The following is a 26,027-nucleotide window of genomic DNA, read 5'->3' on the forward strand; positions in this document are numbered from 1 at the left end:
TTCCTTTGACTTTCCTTGCTAGACAAAGTATACGTCTCAGATTACTAACACCCGCCTGTACTTTGCTCAGTACAATCACAGGAAAACACATTTTAAACCCATCAGCACTGGCAGCAAACCAGTATTCCCAGACACCAAATATTGCCACAAGCTTTCATTCATCTCTGAGCTGCGAAAGGCGACGGCTCGACTTGGGACTTGATGGATCGTCGGAACGTAATCTAAGGTGGCAGACACACACATACATATTCAAGTACACACTTGGACGTTGTGGCAAATGACATTGCTAGTGATAGCTACAAGATTGAGCACCCACACTGGAAGAGACTGGATAATTGACTGCCAGTGGGAGTGTGCACAAACAATCCTTAAATGAGAGTCTTTGGGGAGAAGAGGCATTTTGTTCTTTTTTGCCATTTAGAGCTCGATCTAGTGCAGATTCTGCTTCACCACCATTACAGCTTTCATTTATACTAATGTTGACTCTAAAATTCTGCTTTATCGATTTGTCCCTCGGAGGGCAATTTGGTTTACAGCGGTTACACCTTCTAACTGTAGTCTGCTGCTGGCCGGCGCACGCACCCAGGCGATGTGGGTGAAGTGCACACATGTGCCGGAGCCGGGGATCGAACCACCAACCTCTCAATCATAGGACTACCCTCTCAACCACCTGCGCCACCATCGCCCCTCGTACAATCGTTGGAGTCGATTGTAAAAGGCTGGAGGAAAGTATCAGCTGTGCTATTTGATAGGAGAGGCAATTAGAAATGAGGCAATAAGAGGGACAGTGAAGGTTAGATGTTTTGGAGACAAGGTCAGGGAGGACAGACTTTGATGGTTTGGACATGTCCAGAGGAGAGACGGGGACTATATTGGTAGAAGGATGCTGAGGATGGAACTGCCAGGGAACAGGGCTAAAGGTCGACCCAGGAGAAGATACATGGACGTAGTGAGGGAGGACATGAGAGTGGCTGGTGTTGAGGAGGACAATGCAAAGGACAGGGTGAAGTGGAGAAGGGTGATTTGCTGTGGCGACCCCTCACGGGACAAGCCTAAAGTACAGTCGTAGCCGATTGTAAAAGACTGACCTTAACGACTTTTTGGTGAGGACCTTAAATGTTCAGAGACTTCCCACTATCAGAACTGATGAAATCACTTGGACGAGAGCTGAAATATTTTCAAACCCTAAAAGCACCAGCCTTGAAGCATTTCGCTGAGCAGATTGACTGAGGATCTCTTGGCCCCTATTGGCCCCTTACTGCCATTTGGAAGAACTCACTGTCCCTGAATCGAAACTACAAATCAGAGCCAGGAGGATTGTGTGATGGTGTGTCAATCCCTCTTGCATGCATGCTGCTCGGAAACCCCAGAGCACCCCAGCGCCGGGGAGGAGGGGCTTTGGAGCACGGCTGGAACCCAGAGTGAAGGGACCTGGAAGCTGTACATATTCAAATTTTTAAGGTGAGACGCCTCGTCTCTGTCTCAACGACTGCATTCTGAAATGCGCAGCCCCATTAGCGGTCCTCAAGGCCTCACCTAGGCAAACACATAGCTTTTTATTGTATGTGATAAAAAAAAAAACATCATAAGGATAAGTGCCTGCTGTGTTTTCTTCCTGTCAAGCAAAGGGGCATATAAATTTGTGATCACATGAAACAACTAGAAAAGCACTCGGAGAATGCAGCCCTGCACCAAGCAGCTCATTCCCCTCCAAATTGGATTTACACCGTCCACATGGTGATCTGGATCATCACCAAAAGGTTATAAATTGTTCTTGGTATCTTTATACACCAACCATGAAAAGTAAGTGAATCAGAGTTGATGCGTATTTTTAACTGATTTTTGAATCCATAAATGGGGTGTAAAATATTTTTTCCCGACCTCATTGTTCACGATAGTTCATATCGGACCCTTTTATGACTGTGATTTCTGGTGAGTGAATTCAATGCATATTTTACAAGATGCGATTTTTTTGTAAGTAAATGGGACAATCCAGATTTTTTTTGTATCCAGATGGATATCCGGATCACACTCAAAATTTAATTTAGACCCATCGACAGACTTTTTTTCATTAAAATCCATCTCGCAGTTTTTGTGTAATCCTGCTAAAAGACGGACAAACAGCGTCAAAAACAGAACCTCCTTGGCGGAGGTAATAAATGTCGACTTTATATTTTACATTTATTATATTATCATTACATTTAGATATTTCTAAATACAAACCTTTACAACTTCCAACAATTACTTACCACCAGTATTTGCTATCCACTTTTACAATTGTGGTATTGATGTATATGCACATGCTAAAATCTGGGGTCGGTTATTACAACGGAAGAATACAGGAATGAGATTATTCATGTTTTAACAATCCTACTCAAATGTATTTGTATTTATTTAGTTATTTATGCAAAATTGGGTTTGCCACTTACACCACAACTGTTACCAGAACAAACAGCTCGCTGAGCATAAAAGTATTGCTTTGTCAATTTGGGCAATATTTGTTTTTATTTGTTTCTGTTCTGTTTCCATTTGATTCCAAAATGACTTCTATGAAGAGAACGATTTAACAACTCTAGGATTAGAAGGGTTTGCACCTTTACACTACTATAAACACTGGAAATATGCACCTTGACTGGCGAGTGTGAACTCATTTTATGGCTTAAGAGAGCACTTATACCTGAAAAATCTCATTTTCTCACACTTATATGACTTTGTCACTGCGGCTATAAGGCTAAACTATTCCCATGCTTATGTCCACAGAGCTATGACCATTATCATCACTGCAGCAATATTAATACCCTTTATTCCCTGTTATGACACCATGGCAACCATTCTCTATGGTTTTACTGCCTAACTGCCCCTGTCTGTATGACTCCTCTATCTGTCCTCTGAGTCAGGCCATCTATCTACCTTTCTAACAGCTTTCCATTTTCCCTCATCTTTACTATCTGTCCCTACATCTCCTTGTCCGCTTTTACCTTCGTCTTTTCTCTCCACCTTCATGTTTTCTTCTCTTTTCATAAGAAGATATAATTGCATCTGCTCTCCCCTATAGTCATCATGACGCACTGAAAGAGGGGAACGGCTATGATGTAGCTCCAGTTCCTTGGTCTCCAAGTTTACCCGAGGTTCTGCTGCAATTTTGAGCAAAGGGTGAATCCAAGCCCGATCTTTTTACCTCTGCCAAGGAGGTTGGGTTTTTGCTGCCATTTATCTGTCAGTCAGTCTGTCTGTCTGTCTTTCTGTCTGCCTGCCTGCCCGTTAGAAACATATCTCAAAACGTTACAGACAATCTTGATGACATTTTCAGGAAATGTTACCAGGAACAGATGATTACCGGTAAATTCTAGATTCTGGATCACTTTGAAATATTTCATTAACATTGCAGTCAATGGAGCTTCAAAATTTGTTCCTCAATATCCTCAATGACCGATGTTAATGGAATTTGGGGACTTAGGGTGTGGACATCTATTTTACCACCTTATGTAATCTGGTGGTTCGGATCCAGATTGCGGATATTATCGATAATCTTTGAATATTGGGGGTAAACTTGCATTTCGGCCTACGGAGAACAATTTAGAACGTTTTGATGATGATCCAGATCTCCATGTGGACGGTGTAAATCCAGTTAAGAGGGGAATGGGCTGCTTGGTGGAGGTCTGCGCGCTCCGAGTGATTTTCTAGTTTTAATTGTGCTTTTTACATAAAGACAAATATAAAGAGCATGCAACAAATGTGAAGTCAGATCACTGATTGGACATGAAAAGAGACTCCTTGTGTTCTCTTTCTGTAGAGGGGGATTAGGGACATGCTATTTCTCACTGAATGGCCCAAAATGTCATCACTCAAAAAGAAAAGTGAGAAAAGTGTCTTTTTGTTAGTCTATTTCATTAATTTCTCATTAGCAGCAACACGGCAGATCACTATCAGTATATCTATGGTGCCTCAGTGGAAGCAGCGACTTTGACATTCAGCACTACGGAGGAGCTGCTCGCTGTGATTACGCTGGGCTAGCTCCAAGGTCTGACTGCGTGAGCGAGCGTTGGCAGAAAAGTGAGTGTCAAAATGATAGATAAAAGGTTAAAAATATTGAGAATAAAAATCCAATGAATACAGGTTTCTAAATGGCATACTTCATCTATGCCCACTAAAGATTGAGCACTGGAGACTTTCAAAATAAAATATTATGTGATGTTACAAAATAAATGTTAGGGTAAAATACAGTGAAGGACGATGATTAAATTAGAATAGAGTTTTCATTTATAATTTACACCATACGGCCTATTTTGAAGAAACTTTTATTGATAAAAATAAATGAGCCTTGAATTGTAATTTTACTGCAGCAGTTGCTAATTATCACCAAATTCATTAAGTTTTTGGTCTAACAAGTATTTACTAACAAGATGAAGAACATGAAGAAACCATCATGAAAACGTGAAAGACTCGTCAAAATGATTTCAATTCATCCAGATGAGGAGCTGAAGAGACCTAAATGTGTGCATCCAATTTCATAGGAACTTTATTTTAGCTGTTTACATTTGGCTCATATCTTGTAGCATTCTGGGAAATTTATAGTTGCGATACATCAGTCTGGATCAAAGTGGTGGATCCACCAAACAACCATCTACAATCATGCTGCTAGCACATTTAGAAAAACATCTATTTTACTTTTTTACTGCTTTTGAGTCAGGCAGAATCTGATCATAAAACTTACAGAACTTGAGGCTGCATGTTTGCTAACTTGCATAATTGTTCCATGCATTTCTCATATTTCACTGGTAACATATTATTATATGAGGATTCGCCTTTGGCACCAGCGAATACCACTACTACACCAGCCACTAATAGTCTGATGCTCTGATGGAGTGTTGAAACTCTTTTTCCCTCTGAGAAATGTAATTATTTTTTTGCTGGAAGCAACAGTGGTGTTTCATCATTTTTAGACATTGAATGTAATCAATCAGGATGTCTTTATAGCACTAATCAAACTTTAATCAAGAAGGAAGAAGTCAAAATATGTCACTGGATGCCCGTGAAGCATTTGGCTCAAGTTGCTATATTACTTTTCATGATATTTTATGGTGGAATGTTGAAAACGTACCAGTAGAGCTGTATTTTCACATTAACATTAGAATATGGTTACCACAAAATCGTCCGTAGGTGTGAGTGAGTGTGAGAGGCTGTCTGTCTTTCTGTGTGCCCCTGTAATGAACTGGCGACTCATCCAGGGTGTACCCTGCCTATCATCTGATGTCAGCTGGTATACACCTGTGACCCATATTTCAGATAAGGGGCTCAAGATTAGATGATTACGATCATCTCGTCTTCAAGAAGATGGATGGATGAATGAATGAATGATTCCTACGGATGACCATCCATGAGAAGGCAAATGTTCAGGTCCATCCCCCAACATGCCTGGATGGACCTGAACATTTCTGCAGGAATGTTTTCTCAATAGGCAGACAAAAAATCTCCATATTTCTCTGACTTTCTTTTTCTTTTTTTTACTTCTGTGAAAGTTGTGGCTCATGGCAGAAACTGAAATGCATGTAAGTTTTCTTTGTGTCTGAATTTCTCAATTGAAACCGCTTCTATAAGATATAGTGAATGAAAAAAATCTCATTTTACATAAGAAACTACCTCCATATGTGAAGTAGAACCAAAGTAAAATGGTTTTAATGATGACTCACCATCAGACCACCTCATAGCATCGTCCATATTTTGCGGCAGCCCCTTCCAGAGCGCGCTGTCTTTCGGGTAGCCCTGGTCCATGCGTCTCAGGTGGTCATCGTAGCGCCAGTAGCGGCTGTCTTTGAAGAAGTAGGTCTTATCATTATGCAGCCAAACGAAGGCTGCATCGATTCCTTCCAAGGGTAAACCGAAGTCACTGATGGGACGAGGGTAACCTTCCTCCACGATATTGTCTTTGAATACCCAATACTTCAGACCTGAAGAAAAAAGAGAGAGCAGTGTTTATACGAGAGTTGACATAAATCCACCTTAAAATCTAAATTCATTATATACAGCTGGTAAAACAACTAGATACTTTAAATGAATATATATAGAACACTCTTGAAAAAAAAATGTGTTATGTTTCCACTATTTATGTGGTTTTGGCTGTATCTGTCAGTATTCCTTTTAAGTGATGGGTCCACACCAGCACCTATTGAAACTCAGTAGGAGTTAACTCCTCCCCTGGTCACAGCCCTCGATGGCACAACATAGGAAATAGAACTTAATAAAATATGATAGGCTAGTCTGCCAAGAGGGCAGATGAGGGTCACGATCACATTAAAAACAAATTGCATGATGAGTTCACAGCACTTTATATCTACAGATCAATTCAGCATGTGACAGAAAGAAGAAAGAATCAGAAATAGAAGAAAGTGCACCTTTGAAAAAGACTATTTTGTGGTCTCCAGGCCTCTCGTACACGGCATCCACACTGTCCAGATTGGTTGGAAGACCCCTCCAGAAACGGTGGATCTGAGCCGGACGTAGCGATACCAGGTGCTTCTCTCTCGTTAAGCGCCAGAAGTATTTTCCTGTGAGCACATTTGGAGTTAATCAGAGAGCTTTTTTTATTTTACTTTGGTCCTGCTTCAAAATGACAAATTAAATATAAAAAAACCCGACACCATACCAAACTGCAATAGGCTAGAAAGAAATTCCTTAGCAAAATCATGAAAACAATGATCCATAAATGTTAAATATCTCCTGTGGGTTATATAAAAGATTAACACTTTCTACTGCTGAGGTTGTTTGAGCCTGTTTCCTGTTTAGCTTGTCAGCGGGAGGTTAAGGGTCCTTAAACATGAAAGCATGATACAACATGAGGGCTGCAGTCTCCCAGCAGGGCTCAATGGGCTCTGTCTGGAGTCTACGTCTAGCCCTCTGTCTCATGCTCATCCTCTTGAATTTTTTCTCTCCTTTAATTTTCTCCAACTTCCTCTCATTCAGCTGATTTTTTTTTTTTTCCCACGCAGCGCTTTGCATCCGTCTGCCTTCCTATGCGATTCCATACCCTTGAAAAAGAAGGCCTCTCCCCGTATCTGGGCCACAGCATCAAAGCGGCTCGTGCATCTGTCAGGGGCGTCTCGCGCCAGCCTAAGAGAGATGGGGAAGAATGTAGGAGCAGAGAAGATAGCAAAAAGTGGAGGGATAAGAAACAGACATTTTTATTTGTTTATTTTTTGGAAGTATATAAGCAACTTTCTGCAAAAAAATATTTGCAATTATTTGCAAGCTCTTCACATTCTACATTTACATTTGATTCTGCTCATTGACTCCTACTTGGTGCATTAGTGCAGCAAGGCTCAACACAAGAATAGATGCTATTGGGCAGACATGGAGAGATCCTTCTGTGTGCTTATCTCTGGGTTCTTAAGAGATTTAAAGCGCTAACGTGGCTGGCCTTCCAATAATGAATCCATTAGCACCACAGAGCTGAGTGAGGGTGGGAGCCTGCCAGGCCTTATATTACCAACAAAGGTCTCTATTGAGAGCTCTATTAACACTACGCCATTGACTAGTAGTCAGTACAGGTGCCCTTGCCAGGCCTAATCCAGCTTTTCCATGCTTCATGACCCGATGGAGTCAGTGGGAAATGATTAATGACGACAGTGGATATCCAAAACCCGGGAGCAGAAGATGGCTAATTATCCCCATTGATGCCTGTTTATCTCCGGCTGCCTTCTTTCACTGTTGTGTGTGTGTGTGTGTGTGCGTGTGTGTGTGTGAGTGTTTATGTTTTCTCTAACAAATCTGATTTGCAGACCTTCAAAATGTTTGTGAACGCTTCTTCTCGGCCGTGACTCGAAGATGAGCGCTTTGCTGGTTAAGCTCTGTGTGTGTTTGTGCTTTAATATAAAAATAAATAAATAAAGTTAAGAGAAATTAATTATCCTTGATGATGTGAAAAACTACAGGCTGATAGTTGCCCAGTTTGCTTGAGGGAATTACTTAATTAGATGGGCAGGCTCCCAAGCTCAGTCATGGCATCTTAGCTAATTTGCTTTGTTGGCGCCTCATGACTTCCTTTCAAACTTAAAAAAAAAAGTATTTACAATAAACATAATTAGATGATTAAATGTAATATTCCTGCACAGATTCTTTGAATTATTTATCAGCGAAAGAAGGGAAAGTAAATCAGAAATATATATATATAAACAGCATAATTATGCTGATGCACAGGAAACCTTTGAGATGCCCAGTATTTAGCCTGACTGGGGTACAAATAAATATGGGATACATTAATGCTATGAGATTTTCGTGTCAATTTTTGCCAAATGAAGGCACAAGATACACCAAAGAGCATCACTTGTCCTTGTTAACCAGTTCCTGAGTCTGTGTTGAATGAAGTATTCCTCTTAACTGCACAGTGTGTAACATGCGGAGTGGGCATTAAAGGACAGTGGGTAGTGTGGAAAACATGCTTTCACCTCATGTCGGGTCCTACAGAGAGTGCTGAAGAGGAGTAAGTGGGTAACACTAACTGTAATGTACAGACAATGGCTTTTCGTTGCATTGAAAGACTCCCATGGGATTTATTTACATTTACTCACAGAACAGTGGATCTGTTTTCAGGGAGGTCCAGCAGGACCGGCGGCTCGGCGGTCTGGGAGGGGTGGCCTGGTCGGTTTGTGTGAGACACGGAGTCTCTGACACCTAAAACGTCAAAAGTCAACTCAAATGAGTCTACAAAATATAAATGGACATTTTGATTCTTTGTTGTTTGTTTTAATTAATTATTTTGCAGTTAGATTTCCTAGTATTGCTGCATGGTGGAACTCCCTTCTCCTTTGTAAGGTCATATTCCATGACAAGGTTCAATTTCCTCCATTAGTGTTTTCATTAAATCAGTAACCTCTCTCTATAGAACTCATCAGCTGCTTCTCCTTGCACGAGGAGGCTTCAGTATCGTCTCTGCCGAGCTGTCATGGGAAAATGTGCAAACCACCGGGAAACATGCAATTACGGCAGAGGCCCGAGAGTCATAGATTTGCATATATATATATATATATATATATATATATATATTTCACTACCCTGACAGAAGAGGCAGAACATTTTTTAAAACTCTAATGAAGAACTAGTTTAGACTTTTTGTAACACAAATCCCATGTTCAAAATGATATGACACCGTAAACAACGATGTTCTCTGTGCCCAGACAGTGCTCTGGCTTCAGCTTTTTTGACATCAAATGAGGTGAAAACATTAATTCAAAGTTTTCAGGAAATACCCTAAAAAGTCGACCATTAAAAAAAGGGAGAAAACAGTGCCTTTCCAAATGTCATGAATGCTGTTCCATTTATTTTGTGCCCTTCAGGACATACATGGCTGCTCTATTTCATGTCAAGCATTCCCCCCCACTACTAATCAATTACTGAAAAAAATTAAAGTCACACACGAGGCACTCGTGCTAGTTTTATTAATTGCATTTCTGAAATGGGAATAATTTAATCTGCAATTATTTGTCTCTCTCCTGCAAACACATACATGAAGTAGTGAGTTGAATACATGTTCTCCCGTACCATAGAGCTGCCAGACGCGGACCTTGTCTTCATAAGGCAGGTCATATTTCAGAGGGTCTCCTACAGGACCCTGGTAGTACGGTCTCATGATGGACTCCATGGCTGAGGTGTGGACCAGACCGATGGCGTGACCAAACTCATGGACTGCGACCGCAAACAGATCCATCCCGTGAGAGTCTGGATGGGACACAGAGAGAGTTGGAACATTATCGACGCATGCAGAAATGACTGTACACCTACAATCAGAACACAGTACTGGAATGGTCCCGTGTGGTCTAGGGGTTAGGATTCCTGGTTTTCACCCAGGCGGCCTGGGTTCGACTCCCGGTATGGGAATTCATGTTTTTATTTATTGTTATTTTGCATCATTTGAGTAATTTATTTTAATTTTTATTGTTTCTAGTGTCCTGCCACAATATTAAAACACTGACTTTTCATACGGCGACTACTGCAAGTGATATTACTAATACTTCTACAACAAATACTCCTATTGATAATTGATGACAACCAGCTAAATACCTGATACTTATCAATCCAGAGTTTGCAATCAGTCAGTATCATGAGTACCTCCATGCAAATTTACTCAAAAGAGTAGATTGAAGATATGACTGATACGTTAGTTCGGCTGACCAGTCACGGAAAACTCTTCAACTAAGTTAAAGCAGCAATGTGAGGTGAGCAGCTGGGAGCAGGGCTACTCGGTGTCGTGCATGAATGCACAATCAAAAGTGGTTTGATTTACAATGGTTTGGTTTACAATGTGGGAACATAAACAACAGCGCCTTTGACCGACACTTTGCAAGCTTTAACCGTGGGCCCATTAAGGTTACAGAGGTCTGTGCTCCTGCATATTTTCAGTGTAATTTATACAAATCATGGAATGAATGCATAAAAATAACTCGACTTTGGCCCAGCAAAGCGATCAAATAATGGTGAGATCACAGATTCCCGTCCATCGTCATTTTCACTGCAATATTAACTCTGCGAAAGCCAGTAGCATTTGCACCTAAATATCTATTGACCCTTTGTTTACCATCTGCACTGCCAGACAACAATAATACGGAGGTGAGAGCGGGCATGGCTTAGCTTCTGGAGAGAGGGTGATGATGACGGGAGAGGAAGAGCAGCATTATGTCCCAGTGCTGTCCAACGCAAACAAACCTGTCCATTGATGTGATGCAGAGCTAATTAGCACAGCAATATACTGTGTCTGTGCTAATTACAGTGGAACCTATAGGCTCGCTATAACCACGCAAAGACAGCACATCTGCTCTGAGCTGCGCTGCGATATGGCACATTGTTAATCAGCACTCCGATTGGTTCTCCTTGTTTTTCTCCTGAGTAATCTTCCACAGTGCTTCTATATAGTGTATAATAATTGATTTAGTCTGTGAAGTGGGCCGTGGTGATGTTTGGGAGCTGTGGGAGGAAATGAGTGGGAGGAAGTTCCACTGAAAAAGAAAAGCCCAAAAGAAGCTCATTATTATCAAGAAAGAAAGAGGAACGTGAACTAGCTCATCTTTGGGACTTGAATATAAACTAGATCATTTTAATTGCTGCGAGATGAACTTTGAAGTAGTTCATCGAGCGTGTGAACTTACATTAACACCTCATACGACCGCGGCCAATTTGCTGCTTTGACTCTTAATGTGTGTCATTACGGCGGAAGATGGAAAACTTCATGGAACACGAGTGGAAGAGGTGGAGCACTTTGGCAGCGGAGCACCTTATGGCTGGTAATATGACATGTATGAATGACTGTGTGAAAGCATGGCTCCTGTGCATGGTCTCACACACCCGTCACCGGCTACCGTGGAATAGAATCTCATTTTTCAGCATTCTGAATCAGAATGCCGAAAGCTTTGTTCCCTCTCTGATATGCTTGTGTATGATCAGCGCAGGAGTTTTTGGTAAATGGCTTTTGGCCCTGTGGTGATCATTGCCAGCAACTCTGAATCCTAAATTGCCCCAGTCAAATGCTGTCTTTCAGGTATTTTATTCTTTTTGAACTCATCTGCTTATGGCACATATTAAGAGCCGTGACAGACAGCTCAGGAGGCTCTGACTGCTGTTAGGCATGTGGTGAAGTGAGATAACTCCGGTAACGCTGCCAGACTCCCTGAGCTGGCAATCAGAACCTGAGGCTGCAGTTTATTAAAGCACCTTTCCCTTAATGTTCAGCTAAAGAATAAGCCTCGCAATCTCTTTGTCTGTCTCTGCAAAGCAAGACAAAAACCCGGACTTAAGAGATTGAGATGAAGAAAAATATGGAAAGCTATTTTTTTTTTTTTTTTAGAAGGGATGGGCCCCTGGCGGTACAGACTCTATCCAACTACAGACATGCTGGCATTTTTGTGTATCACCATTACACTGATTGCCTTAGGTTGACACCTGAATCTGAGCAGTCTTCAGATAGAGGGATCATCTCTTCTCAGTACTCCACATATGCATTATATATCCATTTAAACTCCATTCTTGTGGTGAGGTAGTAGGGTTACTATTGGGGATATATGCTGTGGAGAAGATAAACAGCAAATAGTCACCTTAAAATCATCTTTCGGTGGAAAACCACAACAAGACTAAAGTTTTAAAACTACTTATCCACTTAGAAACATTGGTATGGCAAGAATATATATATTCACAGTCACCTAAACAACCTTTAGGTAACTGTGAAGATTATGTCATTGCTTATTTGTTCACTAGATATACAGATACAGTACTTTATTTTTACTTACTGCACCACAGTTTACCTTTGCCTTCCTGTTCGGATAAAACCTGTTCGGTTTTATTCGAACTGTTCGGAACACATCCCAGAGACACGCAGCCACACACAGAAAAATAAAATCAAAATGGAATGTCATGTAAAACTCTCCCGCTTAATGATGCTTTTGTTCTCGTCAGGGTAATCAGATGCCGAAGCAAATTGTTGGCAGGGTGATAATTAACAGAAGCAATCTGCTGCCTGTCAAGGCAACAACAACAACACGTTAAGACCTCCACTTATTTGATCTCACATTCTCCTAATGGATGGCAGAGTCATTAATCACACGGCAGCGATGAACTGGTCCGCTAAATGTGGTGCTTAATATTCCGGTATTCAGCATTATCATGCGCATTAGGAGCTGGCCTTGGCGAGCACAGATTTAAGGTCCTGCTGAGAACAATGCACAAGGAGAGAGGGTAAGGGAATTAGCAGAGGCAATTACTCAGCTACGGTTTTGTCTGATAAGGCTAATCTTTCTGAAGATGATTACATAATACGACAATCTGCTGCGGGACTGACATCCACTTTTTGCCTTCTGGGCTGACCTAATAAGTTTACATCTTCTCCGGGGATTAGCATGCTTTTCAAAAAAGTCACTAAGAACAATAATGCGTGAATTTTCCATCTAGGATCGCAGCTAAGCCCAGCAGGACTCCATGTCTGCTGTCTAACAGGCAACACGATACGTAGAGGCAGCGACGCCGACATCGGATAAACAATGCCTCAGAGACGAGCGGATGAAGTGCTGGGGATGGGCGTGGGTGTTAGGCGATGGCAGCAAAGTGGGGCAGGTGGAGTGCGACTTCAAGAAATTAAAAGTTGTCCCTCTTCACTTTTTCCCCTCTACTTCAGCGTGTCAGTCTGAAAGCTTATCAGGGAAATGGAGGAGCCAAAGCATTTCAATCCGGAGGAAGAAGCAGAACTTCCCTTCACAGAGGAAGAGAGAAATCTACCAGGCCTCTGGTTGTCATTGTGGAACTGATTAAACATTTTATTTTCCAGAGAGAAACCATGCTATTGTACTTTCGGCTCATCCCATCAAGGGTCGCCACAACAAACCAAACTTCTCCACTTCACCCTGTCCTTTGCATCGTCCTCTCCAACACCAGCCACTCTCATGTCCTCCCTCACTACGTCCATGTATCTCCTCCTGGGTCGACCTCTAGCCCTGTTCCCTGGCAGTTCCATCCTCAGCATCCTTCTACTGATATAGTCTCTGTCTCTCCTCTGGACATGTCCAAACCATCGAAGTCTGTCCTCTCTGACCTTGTCTCCAAAACGTCTAACCTTCACTGTGCCTCTTATTGTCTCATTTCTAATCCTATCCAACCTGGTCACTCCCAAGGAGAACCTCAGCATCTTCATCTCCACCACTTCTAGGTCCGCCTCCTGTCTTTTCCTTAGAGTCGCTGTCTCTAAGCCGTCCATCATGGCTGGCCTCGCCACTGTCTGACCTTTCCCTTCATCCTCGCTGACAGTATCCTATCTTTGCAAAATTCAATTCAGACAATCATACCATATATTTTACTTTCTCCCTCATTGGGGGGGGGTCCATGATTCCACCATTCTCCCTGAATTATTTATGGCTGTTTATTCTTCACTTACATTTTCTGTGATTTTAATTGTTTTGACGTGTGAATAGATGACATCTTAACCCTCCCTCACTCCAACTTTGGTGCCCTGATTTCATTAACCAGCTGTCCCCTCTCCCCCCTCCCTCCCTTTTCCTGTCTCCACTACGGCCTGGTGGGGCGTCTAATTAGAGCAGATTGAGCTGCTGCTCTGCAACATATGACTCACGGCCCCGACAGCACAAAATAACGGAAGATTAACACAGGTCCTGAACCCATCACAGACTCGGTCACACACACACACACACACACACACACACACACACACTCTTAACAACAGTCATGTTATTGCTGTTTTCTCCTGTATATCAAATCCATATTTTGAATTTATGATAAGAAACAAGACATTAACCTTTTGGTATCACACTTTTTCTGCAGCAGAGACAAAGTTCTGCTTCTTCTTCTGTCTATACATGAAATGGCAAGGTCAAGAAAGAAATATAACATGACAACCAAAATTACAATTGAAATATAATTTCCATGCAAGCTCCCACCTAAAAAGACAGAGCACTATAAATAAAATGATGTTGCAAAATGTGATGATTTCCTGTGCTCATTTTTAAGAATGCACCCTGGGCACCCCCACCAGCGGCACAGTGTGCCGGCCTGCTGTCGGCGCATGTGAGTGGAGACTCACTCTTATTGCCAGTGCAACCGAATCATAAAATCCTGCGGTCCCACGGATTTCTGAGCTTTGCTCTGAGCTGTAGAAGTGAAAGGTTTCTGCTGGGTTCTGTTGTGACGTTATCTTACATGCAGGCAGGAATTACTCTATTTGGGACGTATGCGCCTGAGGTGAGTAGTTAGAAGTAGGTATAAGCTGCCAAGTCATGAAATTGTGTTTCTCCTGAAAGCAAAAAAAAAGAAAGGCTTGACTTGGAGTCTGAGGAGGTGTAATGGCGTCCACAAATATCACAATAGTTTGGCATGCCTTCATTTCTTGGCTTTGGGGACTTTTTAGCAGATGGGGCTATATAATATGGCAGCAAGAATTAGTCTTGCCCTGCTTTGGTGCCATTTTCCGTTATACAGAAACAAATGTAAAATACAACAATTACTCACAAGCGGCTATAATTAGTCAATTAGTGAGTCTTTTTATAACAAAATATATGTACAGCCTCCTGAGGCGGCACGGTGGCCTAGTGGTTACAGCACAAAGGTTCCGGTTTCGAATCCCCTTGTCCACGTGGGTTTCCTTTGGGTTCTCCGATTTCCTCCCACCTCCGAAGACATACAATTTAGGCGCGTGTGTGAGGATGTCTCTTCACGTGTGGCCTGGCGATGCGTCCAAAGTGTAGCCCGCCTCTCACCCATAGAAATCTGGGATAGGCTCCAGAAACTCCCGCGACCCACAAAGCAGAAAAACTGCAATAGATGACATCCATCCATCTTTTTGTTTTATCCCAACACAACATGCTTACATTCACCGACTAACTTCATCCAGATGAAAAGGAGACAAAATACAGCAAGCCAGAGAAAAGGAGATGCAATACTTTCTGACAGTGTGACTGCACTGACACGGCTCCGGCCTCACGATGCATTCGGGGAGGCAATATCGCACCGTTGAGCTAATAATGCAAGGAGACACTGGAGAGAAATGAGGACGATGTTGAGTAAAACGACCAAAGAGTTTCTCATCAGGACATGAACATTCAGATATTGGAAGAAATGGCCATATTGTTCCACCAGTACTATTATTTGCACCACAGATGCAAGAATTCACAATTACCCAGGCGATAACAAGGACACAGACAGTTCAGCTGATGTGCAAAGAGGAGTCACATGACTGATTACGTCTGCGGGGAACGTTGGTAACGCGTCGAAGGAGAGGGTACATGGGAAGCAGCAAATCAAAAAACGAATAAATGAGGTTACTTTCCAAAGACACCAAATCTGTGCATTCCAGCGCTAATCCCATCTATAACATACGCCTGTCTATTTTTGATTTGCGGAACTGATTGAAACCTGCTTTGAGATGCTGTCATCGTGTCCTCATTTCCAACTCGCAGAGCTCCCTCAGCGGGTAATCAGGAGCTTTGATGAAAGAAATTTGGCCAGATCATCCAGGATAACACTGCATAAGCCTATCAATTAGAAACACGGCTGAAAGCAGACGCACACTGAATGAACGTAGTTCAGAGGAAATGCCGCTTTTGTGTTAACGACCAAAATAACGGACTTAATAATGCAGAGCATTTTGATTTCTGGGTGAGGTTGCGAGATTTCCACATCTGAGGCTTTGGTCTTCACCTCAATACAATAGGATTACAGAATTTTAGATCACAATTCATAAACCTTCATTAATTTGTCTTTGATTGGATGACAAAAAAAGGAGTAAATGTGAACATGCCTGTGATTTGTGACTCCATGATGAAGAAAACCAAGGATATTTATTTTAAGAAAAAAAGAATTGCGTTAAACAAGAAAAGATCAAATGGAACAGGGCAAGGAGAGGGAGGTGTAACTGTTTGGGTTCAGTCATTTTCAGTGTTTTGGTCCTTGCAGTCCTCTTTCATTATCCTGATTTATTCCTTTTCTCCAAAGTGTGTGTTCCCACTTTCTCTGCCAGTTGCATTCCTTACCTTTCTTCACTGTTCCAGACTTTCCTGTTGTTGTTGTTGTTGTTGTTTCTTGTGTGTTTATTACTTCGTTCTTTGACACCATCTGTATTTTGGACTTTTTTTTGGATGTTGTTTCCTTGAATTTTAGTTTTACTTTGCCTATGTAAATTGTCTTTCCTGGTTTTACCCCAGCCAGCCTCAAAATCCTGTGAGCATTTCATCTTTATTTTGTAGTATCTTATTTATTAAATGATCAAAGTGCTCAGCCTCTGTTGTCCACATCTGAGTCTTATTTCTGGGGTTTCCATGTAAGTACAGATGCGACAGCAGCATTACTAAACAATGGTTTGAATTTTAAAAAAACAGTCCGGGTTGCCGCAGGGCAGACAACAGATCTCCCAGACAAAAAAGTTACTTTTGGGAAGTCAACATGTAGAATTTCATTGTGGTTGAATATGAGACATTCATCACCTGGAGATCTGAAGGTCCAGGCTTCCTCATCATCAAAATGTGTATCCCCAGCTGTGAACCTCTCTCCCGGGAAGAATGCGTGTGCCACAGTGCCGCCCGGTCCATCAAAGGGATATCCGTCATTGTGGTCGGCCTTTGTGAAGTCAATTTGAATGTCTGCATCACTTCCTGCTACCTCATGGAAGTTAAGCGGTGCAATGTCACTCCAGACCTTCAAGGCGTAGTACATCAGGGCTCGGACTGTGTCCCTGCCCAGTACGGCTGAATCCCTGGGGAAGGTCCTCACTCTGAGAAGAGACAGGAAGGAAACGGATTATAGTGCATATATTACAGGAAAAGAGTTTGCTGATGAAGTAGATGAGGTAACATGGCAGACAAAAAATAATAGAGACAAGAGGAGAGCATAAATAAAAATACATATTTAATTGAAACTGAAAGAGAAAAGAGAGAAATTACAGGAAGGAAGGTTGAAGAGAAGAAAAGATGCTGGGGTGACAGAGATAGATGAAGACAAGCTTTGATGCAAATGTGGGGAACAGGCTGCTTACAGAGGTTTTAAAAAACAGCAGCCAAAAGAATGTTTGGGGGGTAGATAAGAGCAAAAAAATAATAATTGTTTGATTGTTTTATTTGAATTCAGTAAGTTATGCATTTCATGGTTAGATGCTCCTCCTGGTCTTCTGTGCTGATAATACATTGAGAATACAACGCACACCTGAAGAGAGTACAGTGACATCAACTTTCAGGAACAACTCAATTTTCACCGTCTCATTTCAGGTCCACGTCTTTTTCGTATTTTTCGTCTCACCTCTAGAATTAGGATAAGAAACAGGAAGTCACTGAAGAGTGACTCTAAGTCGGTCGACTCCCTCTCCACCATCCTGTCATTTTCCTCTTATCAATCTGTCTGTCCGTCTTTTTTACTCATCTGCTTGATATGATGAACTCGTCGTCTCTCCCCCCACAGAAGAACATTTTCTGAATAAAGAGGCAATGTGGTCATTATTAGGCCGCTTCAGTAGCTTTTATGTTCATCAGTGGGATGGGCTCTATGCCTAGAGAGAGTATCACCTTGTCTTACCTCCAAGATCTCCAGCTTGCAAATGCTACATAATAAAAGAAATGCCTGTCTGTGCTTTATAATACAGGATGCAGCCCAGTTTCAAATGACTCCCTTCTCTAAAACGCTAACATTTCATGCTCATTATTATCCAGGTAGGCTACCATGCTTGGCTGCACTCAATGTATTGGAAAATGAAATGAGAAGAAAAATGGAGCAGAAACGGGTATAATGATTCACATGTTCATTATGATTCACTGAGGATTACTTTAAAACCACAACACACCGAAAAAGAACAAGAACAGTAATTATAAGGGTAATACTAAAATAAGTTATTGGTGTCTCTGAAAGGACAACATTCTGGAAATAAAACACGTAACAAAGTTTGTGAAAGACAAACTGAGGAATACTAAAAAAAACAAAACCTGACAAAGAACTTACATTTATCATTCATGCAAAGGCAAAAATTCATGTGAAATGGTGAATGTTCAACAAGGATGATTAACTCCGTTGGAAATGTTGAAGGTGACAGCTGAGCTGCGACCTGAGTATTAGCAGATGAATCAGCTTATGGGTAAATTCTCCGTCGCTCAATGGATGCCACCTTGTTTTTCTGTTTGGTCGGTCTTTTAGAAATATGCTTTGATGTTATTAAGTCCCTTAAGACTCAGAGGATGTTTTTCAGCTGGGGCCATGACAGAGTTGAGAAGCTTTGTGTAATGACTATCGAAGTTATAATCCTTATAAGACTGTCGCTGAATTGAGCTCTTCTTTGGAAGCAATGGAAGGTTTTCAATATTTTTATAGGGAGAAAAGGAAAGTGAAGGAGCAGCTCAGTGACATGCTGCACATCTTCTACGCATCTTGTCCCAGTCTGTACACAGTTCGAAGTCAGAATGCGGACGGTTATGGCTTCATGGGTGACTTCTAAAGTGACTTCTAAATTAAAACAATATGAGTTTGCTGGCAGATAAATTCTGTAAGACAACATTTATTTGTTTGTATTTTTGACAAAGTAACTCAAATAAAAAAAGGAAAAACTTTATTATTTATTTTACACAGCCCTTTTTCGAGTTTTAAGTTTAGAGAATATATTTGAAACCAATTTAATTGTACGGCAAAATGTGGAATTTAAGGGTACATGTATGTTAAGGACTGGGCCTAAATGCGAGGACAAATATTGTGAGAGAAGGCCAGCTGAACTGGCGTGAGGTCAGCAGACTCCAGGGACTCATAGGGTGAGGGGCAGTAGCCCTCGGCTCACATTGGTGGCTCAGACCAACCATCTACCTATCAGAAATTCAGTGGTCCGAACATTAGCCCCTGCAACCTACATGTTGCTGCTGAAATGATAGGACCTCCGAGACCAGCTGCTGAATTCTGGATAAACAGCATTTGAGAATCCGAGTGGGAGTTCAAGAACGTGAAAAGATAATTACAGAAAATGCAATAAAATTATGTGTGAATTATTCTACTTCCCTAAAGTTGAGCACGTATCGTTTCTTGGAATGTTTCCTACTTGACAAAAGCAAGCTTGGATGACGTTTCTATCATAGCTCTACAATAAAGATATCGTTATTGCCGGGGGACTGTCAAATTCAGAGTCAAGTCATTTGGTGAAGAGATTGTCCAGAGACTGACGATCTGTCACCTCAACCGTATTCACAAGAATACCCCATCATTGACTTTTCTGATTTGGTTGAATTTCATCATCTTGAAAGCAAAGTTCCGGTCATAACCAAGTACATGCAGCAGTTCTGAATAATGACAGTTTAAAAGGGTCACTTGTGTTTATTGCTGCTTTATCTCTTTAATCTGGTTTTAGTTAGCTGATGGCGTTAACATCGTGTTTGTCGGCCTTTTCTGGCACTCCCTCTGTGATTTGGACTGCAGTCTGAGGTTCTGTCAGCTTTGTGAAATAGAAGAATTGTTCATCCGGCAATTTGATCACGGAGTGCCGCTCTTTCAACTTATGCTCACCCCGACAGCTTATCAGGCTTGAAGGTAAATGCTTACCCTCCACAAACAACTCAATGGAAGCTGTGATTGATGCGAACAAGACAAGGCTGTGTTTGCTGATGTATAATATGTGTCAGACAGAAACAGAGCGGACTGCCATTTTTGTCCCTGCTTTCAGGCAAACTTGCGCTGAGGAGGCTAAACTTTTGTCAAAATAAATAATAGTATAAATAATAAAAATAAAAATAAATTCAGAAGGTGACATCTGCTAGTTTGCCTGATCTGCACAATCTGCAGAAACCCAAAAGGATTAAATAAAAGAAGAAAATAATGACAAACATAAATAGATTTAAAAAAAAATAGTTAGTGAAATACGAATAAAAAGTCTGTGCAACTGCAGAAACATTTCTGACAACTCGTAGCTTCATCTAGCACATTTCTAACTTTAGTATCACAGAGCTTGATCCTCATCGAAAATGACGAGTCCTTAAAAGTTTGAGCATTTCCCCAGGCTACTGTACTCAGTGGGATCACTGATCACACAGAAATGTCTCCATCTTTGACAGAGTGCCTGATGTCTTCTTTTTGTTCACTGCAAAAATGATCCTCATGACAAAAGCTTTTTACAAATGGCTTGTGTGACAGACTTGTATGAGAGGGGTGTGACTAATGGAGGGGGAGAGAGGGTGATGATAGATGGGTGTGGAAGAAAGAAGGTAAAAGAAATTCTAGATAAAAAAAAAAAGACTTCATCTTGCTCCTCCATATAGCAGGAGGTATTCGTCTGAAAGAGGACATTAAAAGGATGTTTTTCATGACACTTCTTGATTGAGCATGAATGATGGTGTCTTGGTGATTTAAACATGTCACACTAGTCCAGCATATTCTGCACCATGCATGAAATTATTCAAGAGATGATGCCTTTCAGTATTGGCTCAGATCATTTAGAACCTGAACTGAGATGAAACCAAAAGCAAACGGAAGAGCACGGAAAATCAACCTAATTACCACTAAAGGACAAACTACAGAATGGGACGCGGGTCTTCCCACTCCTCCTGCTCCCTCTGACAAAGATTGAGAAAAAGTGATTTATTTTTGGTTGAATGAACAGAAGGATGATGAAGGTGGACTTAATTTTTTCCGACTGGTTAACTTCACATCATTATTTCCACCTCAATTTGACAAACGAGTAAGAGCCGATGCGTGGGCGCACGTGTCTGTCTGTCTGCCGCAAACACCCGCACAAAATCACCCCTTGCTTGAAATTTCCTCATACGTCTCATAGACTTTCAGATTCGCAAGTTGACGATTCAAATGCAAAGAGGGAAGATGAGGAAATCTAAGCCTCCTGTGCTGTCCCCCGCCTTCAGCCTCCGAGTGTGCTCTCGCCCCCCCCCCCCCCCGTGGCTCTGCTGCTCGACAGAGACTTGAGCTGACATCAAAAGTGACGTGACAAAGAACACACACGTGCTTGTACAATGAAACCCCCCCGCCACACACTTGCGCTCTGCCACCCTCCACCGACATAAGCCGATTACACTCGAAATTGAAAGCTCCTATGCAGATGGTGTGAGTCATGTGTATTTGTGGGTGCGCACACACACACACACAGCATCACAAACAGTCAGACAAGCAGAAATGGTTGTCTGACACAAACACTGAATCATACCAAAAACCTGCATAACACGCACGCACATATCATTCACAACACGAGCAAGAGACACCAAACCAAAAGGCTCCCTTCTGTCCTCAAATCTTTCCTTTTTACTCTCAGCCTCCTTCATCCACCATTCTCTGTCCGAGCTGAAAATCGCACTCACCAAATCTGAGATGGAGATCTGGAGTAAAATACATGATAATACTTCATGACACTTCCATTCATTCTTAAGTTTCTTTCAAGTCATTCCCCACAATGGTGACCTGAAATGTTGGAGACCTCTGGGATTACCTGAACAATGTTAATTCTTGATAAGAACGTGCGATACAGGCACAGTGATTTATGACTGACCAACAATAGAGGCAGCTCTCATGAGAGATACTATATCCCAGAGGGAGAAATTCCTTCTTTCTGTTTGATCCTTCACCGTGGAGCAGTGCTTCTAGCAAATTTCAGAAACTCATTTCGACCGCTTGTATCCGGGATCTTGTCCTTTCGGTCATGACCATCGCCGAGAGTAGAACTAGGAATGTAGATTTATCAGTAAATTGAGAGATTCTGCCTCCTTGAGCTGCCACCTTATCGTGGTGGGGAAGTTTGAGTGCCCAAATGATCCCAGGGGCAATGTTGTCTGGAGCTTATGCTCCTGGTAGGGTCTCCCAATGCAAACAGGTCCTGTAAGATGGGTCAGACTAAGAGCCGTTCAAAAGCCCCTATGAGAGAATTAAAAACAAGGACCATGATGTTGCCCTGTATGGCACAACCGGGGCCCCACCTTGGAGCCAGGCCTGGGGTTGGGGCTTGTGTGCGAGCGCCTGGTGGCCGGGTCTCTGCCGAGCTCAGCCCGAAAGGTTGACGTGGAACCAACCTCCAGTGGACTCATCATCCGCCAAGGGAATCATAGGGGATGGCAGTCCAGCCTTTTCATCAACAGGGTTGCGGTGGAGCAGGTAAATTCCTGTGGACTACCATCTCCAAAGAGAAAACATCAGGGTGCACCAAAGTACTACCATGGTTGTGAGGAAGTCCAGCAGAGACTAAACCTTTTAAAAGTGCTCCGCAAACAATTACTTTGGGAAAATCTGCTGCCGACATTCTACCACTGCACCAGGAGTCTCATGGCGTGCTTTGAAACTACATCACAGGGTGGAATGCTGGCTGCCGAAGAGCGGCTATGGGTCGATCCCTACGGTCAACATCTTTACATCAGCGTATTAACATTGTTCTCATGGGGGGTACATTAAACTGGTAAAGTATAACTAAACAGAGCCTCCCCATGGTTCTAGACATTTAGAACATAATGTTCTTTAATCAGTCCAGTAACTCCAGAATGCATTGCTGTTATTTGTTGTTATGTATGATTCTCCCATAGCTCCATATGCGGACTCATATCGAGCTATACAACTAAATTACCCCGTGGGGGTGGGGGCTCTAGAAACCTCAATAAAAACCTCAGACCTACTATTATTAAAATCTCTGCTTTCAGACTCTACTCCACGTTATATATGAACAAATTAATCTTACTCTCTTTTTTCTTTTCAAATAAGAACTTGAACAATTCTCATATGATGAAACTTCAACAAGGCACATCCAAACATTTCATAATTACCAAGTGAACCATAGAAATGAAAAAACTTTGTCGCACCATCCTACGTCTGGCAATAACTGCTTCCAGTGTTATTACTTGTCGAGTCCCACAGTCACTTGTATAGGACTACATGACTTTAGATACAGCTGCATCATTTCTTAATCAATACAAGCCACTGCGATCTACGGCTCTAATTAGTATTTTGATGGACCCTTGTTCTTATTACTCCCATTACTGTCAGCCATAGACTTTTAATATGTCTCTACTGTTTCTAAATAACCTTCACTGCATTTCTAATGCTTGACTGTGTTCACACTATGCAGATCGCAAATAAATAACTTGAGCCTTGGAGTATTTATGGAACAGCAATGCCTTCAGTCAATTGTAAAAATTAATTTGCGTTAATCATACTTGCAGACTGTGATTAATCAAAAATAATCACAAGTTTAACATATTAGTATCTATTTACTTGTACTTTTGTGTGGGGAGCTAAAATGAATCCATGTGTAGTGTTGGAATAAAGAAACTCAAAGGGATTTGTTCTGCTACATTATTATTATATTGATTGATTGTATTAGTCAGACGATGAGATAACACAATCCTGCATGGCTCCAGCAGCGCCACTAACTTTGCTAGCCTGGCTAAACAGGTGAGGCTGAAGTTGTTGCTCTGCTGTTTCTCCAAAATGCTGAAGGTCGAGTTGAGAACGTGTGCACATCCTGGATGACAAACTCCTCCTCTACACAATGCAAAAAATCTGCCGTCATTGGAAGTTGCTGTGATCACCGTCAATATAGCAGTGGCTCAGTCCACAGGGACTCGGCCTGATAGCTGGAGAGGTGGTAGTTCACCTCCTGGGCACTGCCAAGGTGCGTTTGAGCAAGGCACCAGACTCCTAATTGCTCCAAGGGCTCCGGCTACCTCTGTGCGTGTGTGTGTGTGTTTTGGCCTATATGTGTGTAAATAATATACTAGAGTGAAAAAAAGTATTTAGATACAAGTATAGTAAATCTAAAATCTTAAAATGTAAAACGTGCACAGAGCGTATGCTGGAATGCACACTGATGCAAGAATCATATTGGGAGTGCTTCTGAAGATGCTTATTTTGATACTTGCCGTGTTTGAGTGGAAATCGTACAACGTGTGCAAACGTCTTGCATTTTATCCAAACTCCCATTTTTATGCACCGTGTCAGTGTCTTCTCACACTGTTTGTAATCTAACATACACTGGTAAAATCCATGCAAATATCGCAGGTAAATATCTAACTTGATTTGGCATCTGATTAATGCTGGTTGAACAAAAATGATCATGTTAAGATTTGCATATTATTTTAATCTAGATAAATTACTGACAATACCTACAATACCTAAATACAATGCTAATCCCCATATCGAGTATATCGTAGTGGAGTCACATCTATTTTGATTTTTTTTTTTTTATGGTCATTGATCACGTCGACTATTATTGTATGAAGTTAATTTACTTCATCTCCAAAAATGATAGGACAGCAGCAAAACAGATGGATGATGTTGATATATAGCTTTTAGTTGATAAAGCCCTCCAACTGTATCAGATGCAAGCCCATTCTTTTCCTTCCTTTTTTCCCCCCCTGCTTCCTGTACATGTCTTTCCTCGTCGTTATCACCACGCACCTCCCTGAATGTGTTCTTCTCTTGAGTTTGACGCCTATCTGTGTGAGATATCCGTCAGGCTACAAAAGACTGCCAGACTCTTCTGCTGTGACGATGAGCTAACAATGAGAGATAATGAGCAAACCATACTTTACTGGGTGCCGTGTGATGTTCATGTGAGAAAAAGAGAAAAGTACTCAGGCCTCAGCTCAGATGCTCCGAAAACGCATCAAAGCAATATTTTACATCTCCTTTCAATGTATAGCTACTCTTCTTAGCCTTCCATCTTCAGCTACAAAGAAATAACCAATACTCCCAACCAACTCTGCACATTTTCAGAACACAATGATGTGATTGATGCGAGTGAATAAGCAAGGGGGACTAGGATTCAGACGACTGCTGTCAATCTTGCGAAGATGACATGAATCAGGAATGACTGGGAGTGTCTTCCTGTCAAAGCCTAAATTGATATGTTATTGTAATTTAACAGTCCCTTTATAATCCTGCAGAGCAGATCAAGAACAACCAAAACTATTCTTAGGGTGCTGTCACACCTACCTCATGCTTTTTAGTATGACGTGCAGCGAAACTGCAGAAGTAAAACCAAGTGTGACTAGAGCAATACAAAAGATTAATGGACTTCCACTAACAAAGTCATTCTTGAAATGATCCCATCTTAATAGGAGTGTGTGTGAGTGAAATAGCCTGATTATGCGGCACACGACAGTTGCCCTATTATGAATCTCGTTAATGCTAACTTTGTATACCATTGACATTGACAATGCTCTCGCTCATGAACAAACCAACACCATAAATTATTAGACTAACCTGGAAGCTGGACGTGGGAGAGTTGCATAAAAATACAGTCAAACCCAATCTCACATGAAGAGGATAAGTACGTCAGTTGCATTTTGTGCCAGATTACAGCCTTTCTGAAAGCCCTTAGCGTCTGCTCACATCCAGGCCTAAATGCCTACAGCCTGCAAACACTCAGATCAAACTGTGGATATATTTATTTGTACTTTCTAATGATCTTTTTTAAATCCTGACACAATGCTATCCAGTAATATGATGCTTTAAAAATACTCTGGTTACTCGACTGTGACTAGACTTGCCTTCCTGGCTGTGCAATGATTAAAAATGAAATATGTAAGCCGCTGCAACATAAA

The 26,027-nt window shown here is 41.6% G+C and overlaps 1 protein-coding gene and 1 non-coding gene across 2 annotated transcripts in view; one reads left to right on the plus strand and one right to left on the minus strand.

Annotated features, from left to right (window-relative positions):
* LOC137908444 (matrix metalloproteinase-17-like) overlaps positions 1-26,027 on the minus strand; it is a 43,567-nt gene that overhangs the window by 705 nt on the left and 16,835 nt on the right. Inside the window, exons 4-9 of the mRNA XM_068752848.1 lie at positions 16,962-17,248; positions 9,535-9,711; positions 8,565-8,667; positions 7,025-7,107; positions 6,393-6,545; positions 5,691-5,948 (exon numbers count right to left, since the gene is read on the minus strand). Coding sequence (XP_068608949.1) covers positions 5,691-5,948; positions 6,393-6,545; positions 7,025-7,107; positions 8,565-8,667; positions 9,535-9,711; positions 16,962-17,248 — 1,061 coding nt within the window. The remainder of the gene's footprint in view (positions 1-5,690; positions 5,949-6,392; positions 6,546-7,024; positions 7,108-8,564; positions 8,668-9,534; positions 9,712-16,961; positions 17,249-26,027) is intronic.
* trnae-uuc (transfer RNA glutamic acid (anticodon UUC)) lies at positions 9,799-9,870 on the plus strand. The gene has a single exon. It is a non-coding gene; the product is annotated as a tRNA-Glu (tRNA).

The sequence above is a fragment of the Brachionichthys hirsutus genome, chromosome 19, assembly GCF_040956055.1.
Source record: "Brachionichthys hirsutus isolate HB-005 chromosome 19, CSIRO-AGI_Bhir_v1, whole genome shotgun sequence".
NCBI classification, from domain to species: Eukaryota; Metazoa; Chordata; class Actinopteri; order Lophiiformes; family Brachionichthyidae; genus Brachionichthys; species Brachionichthys hirsutus.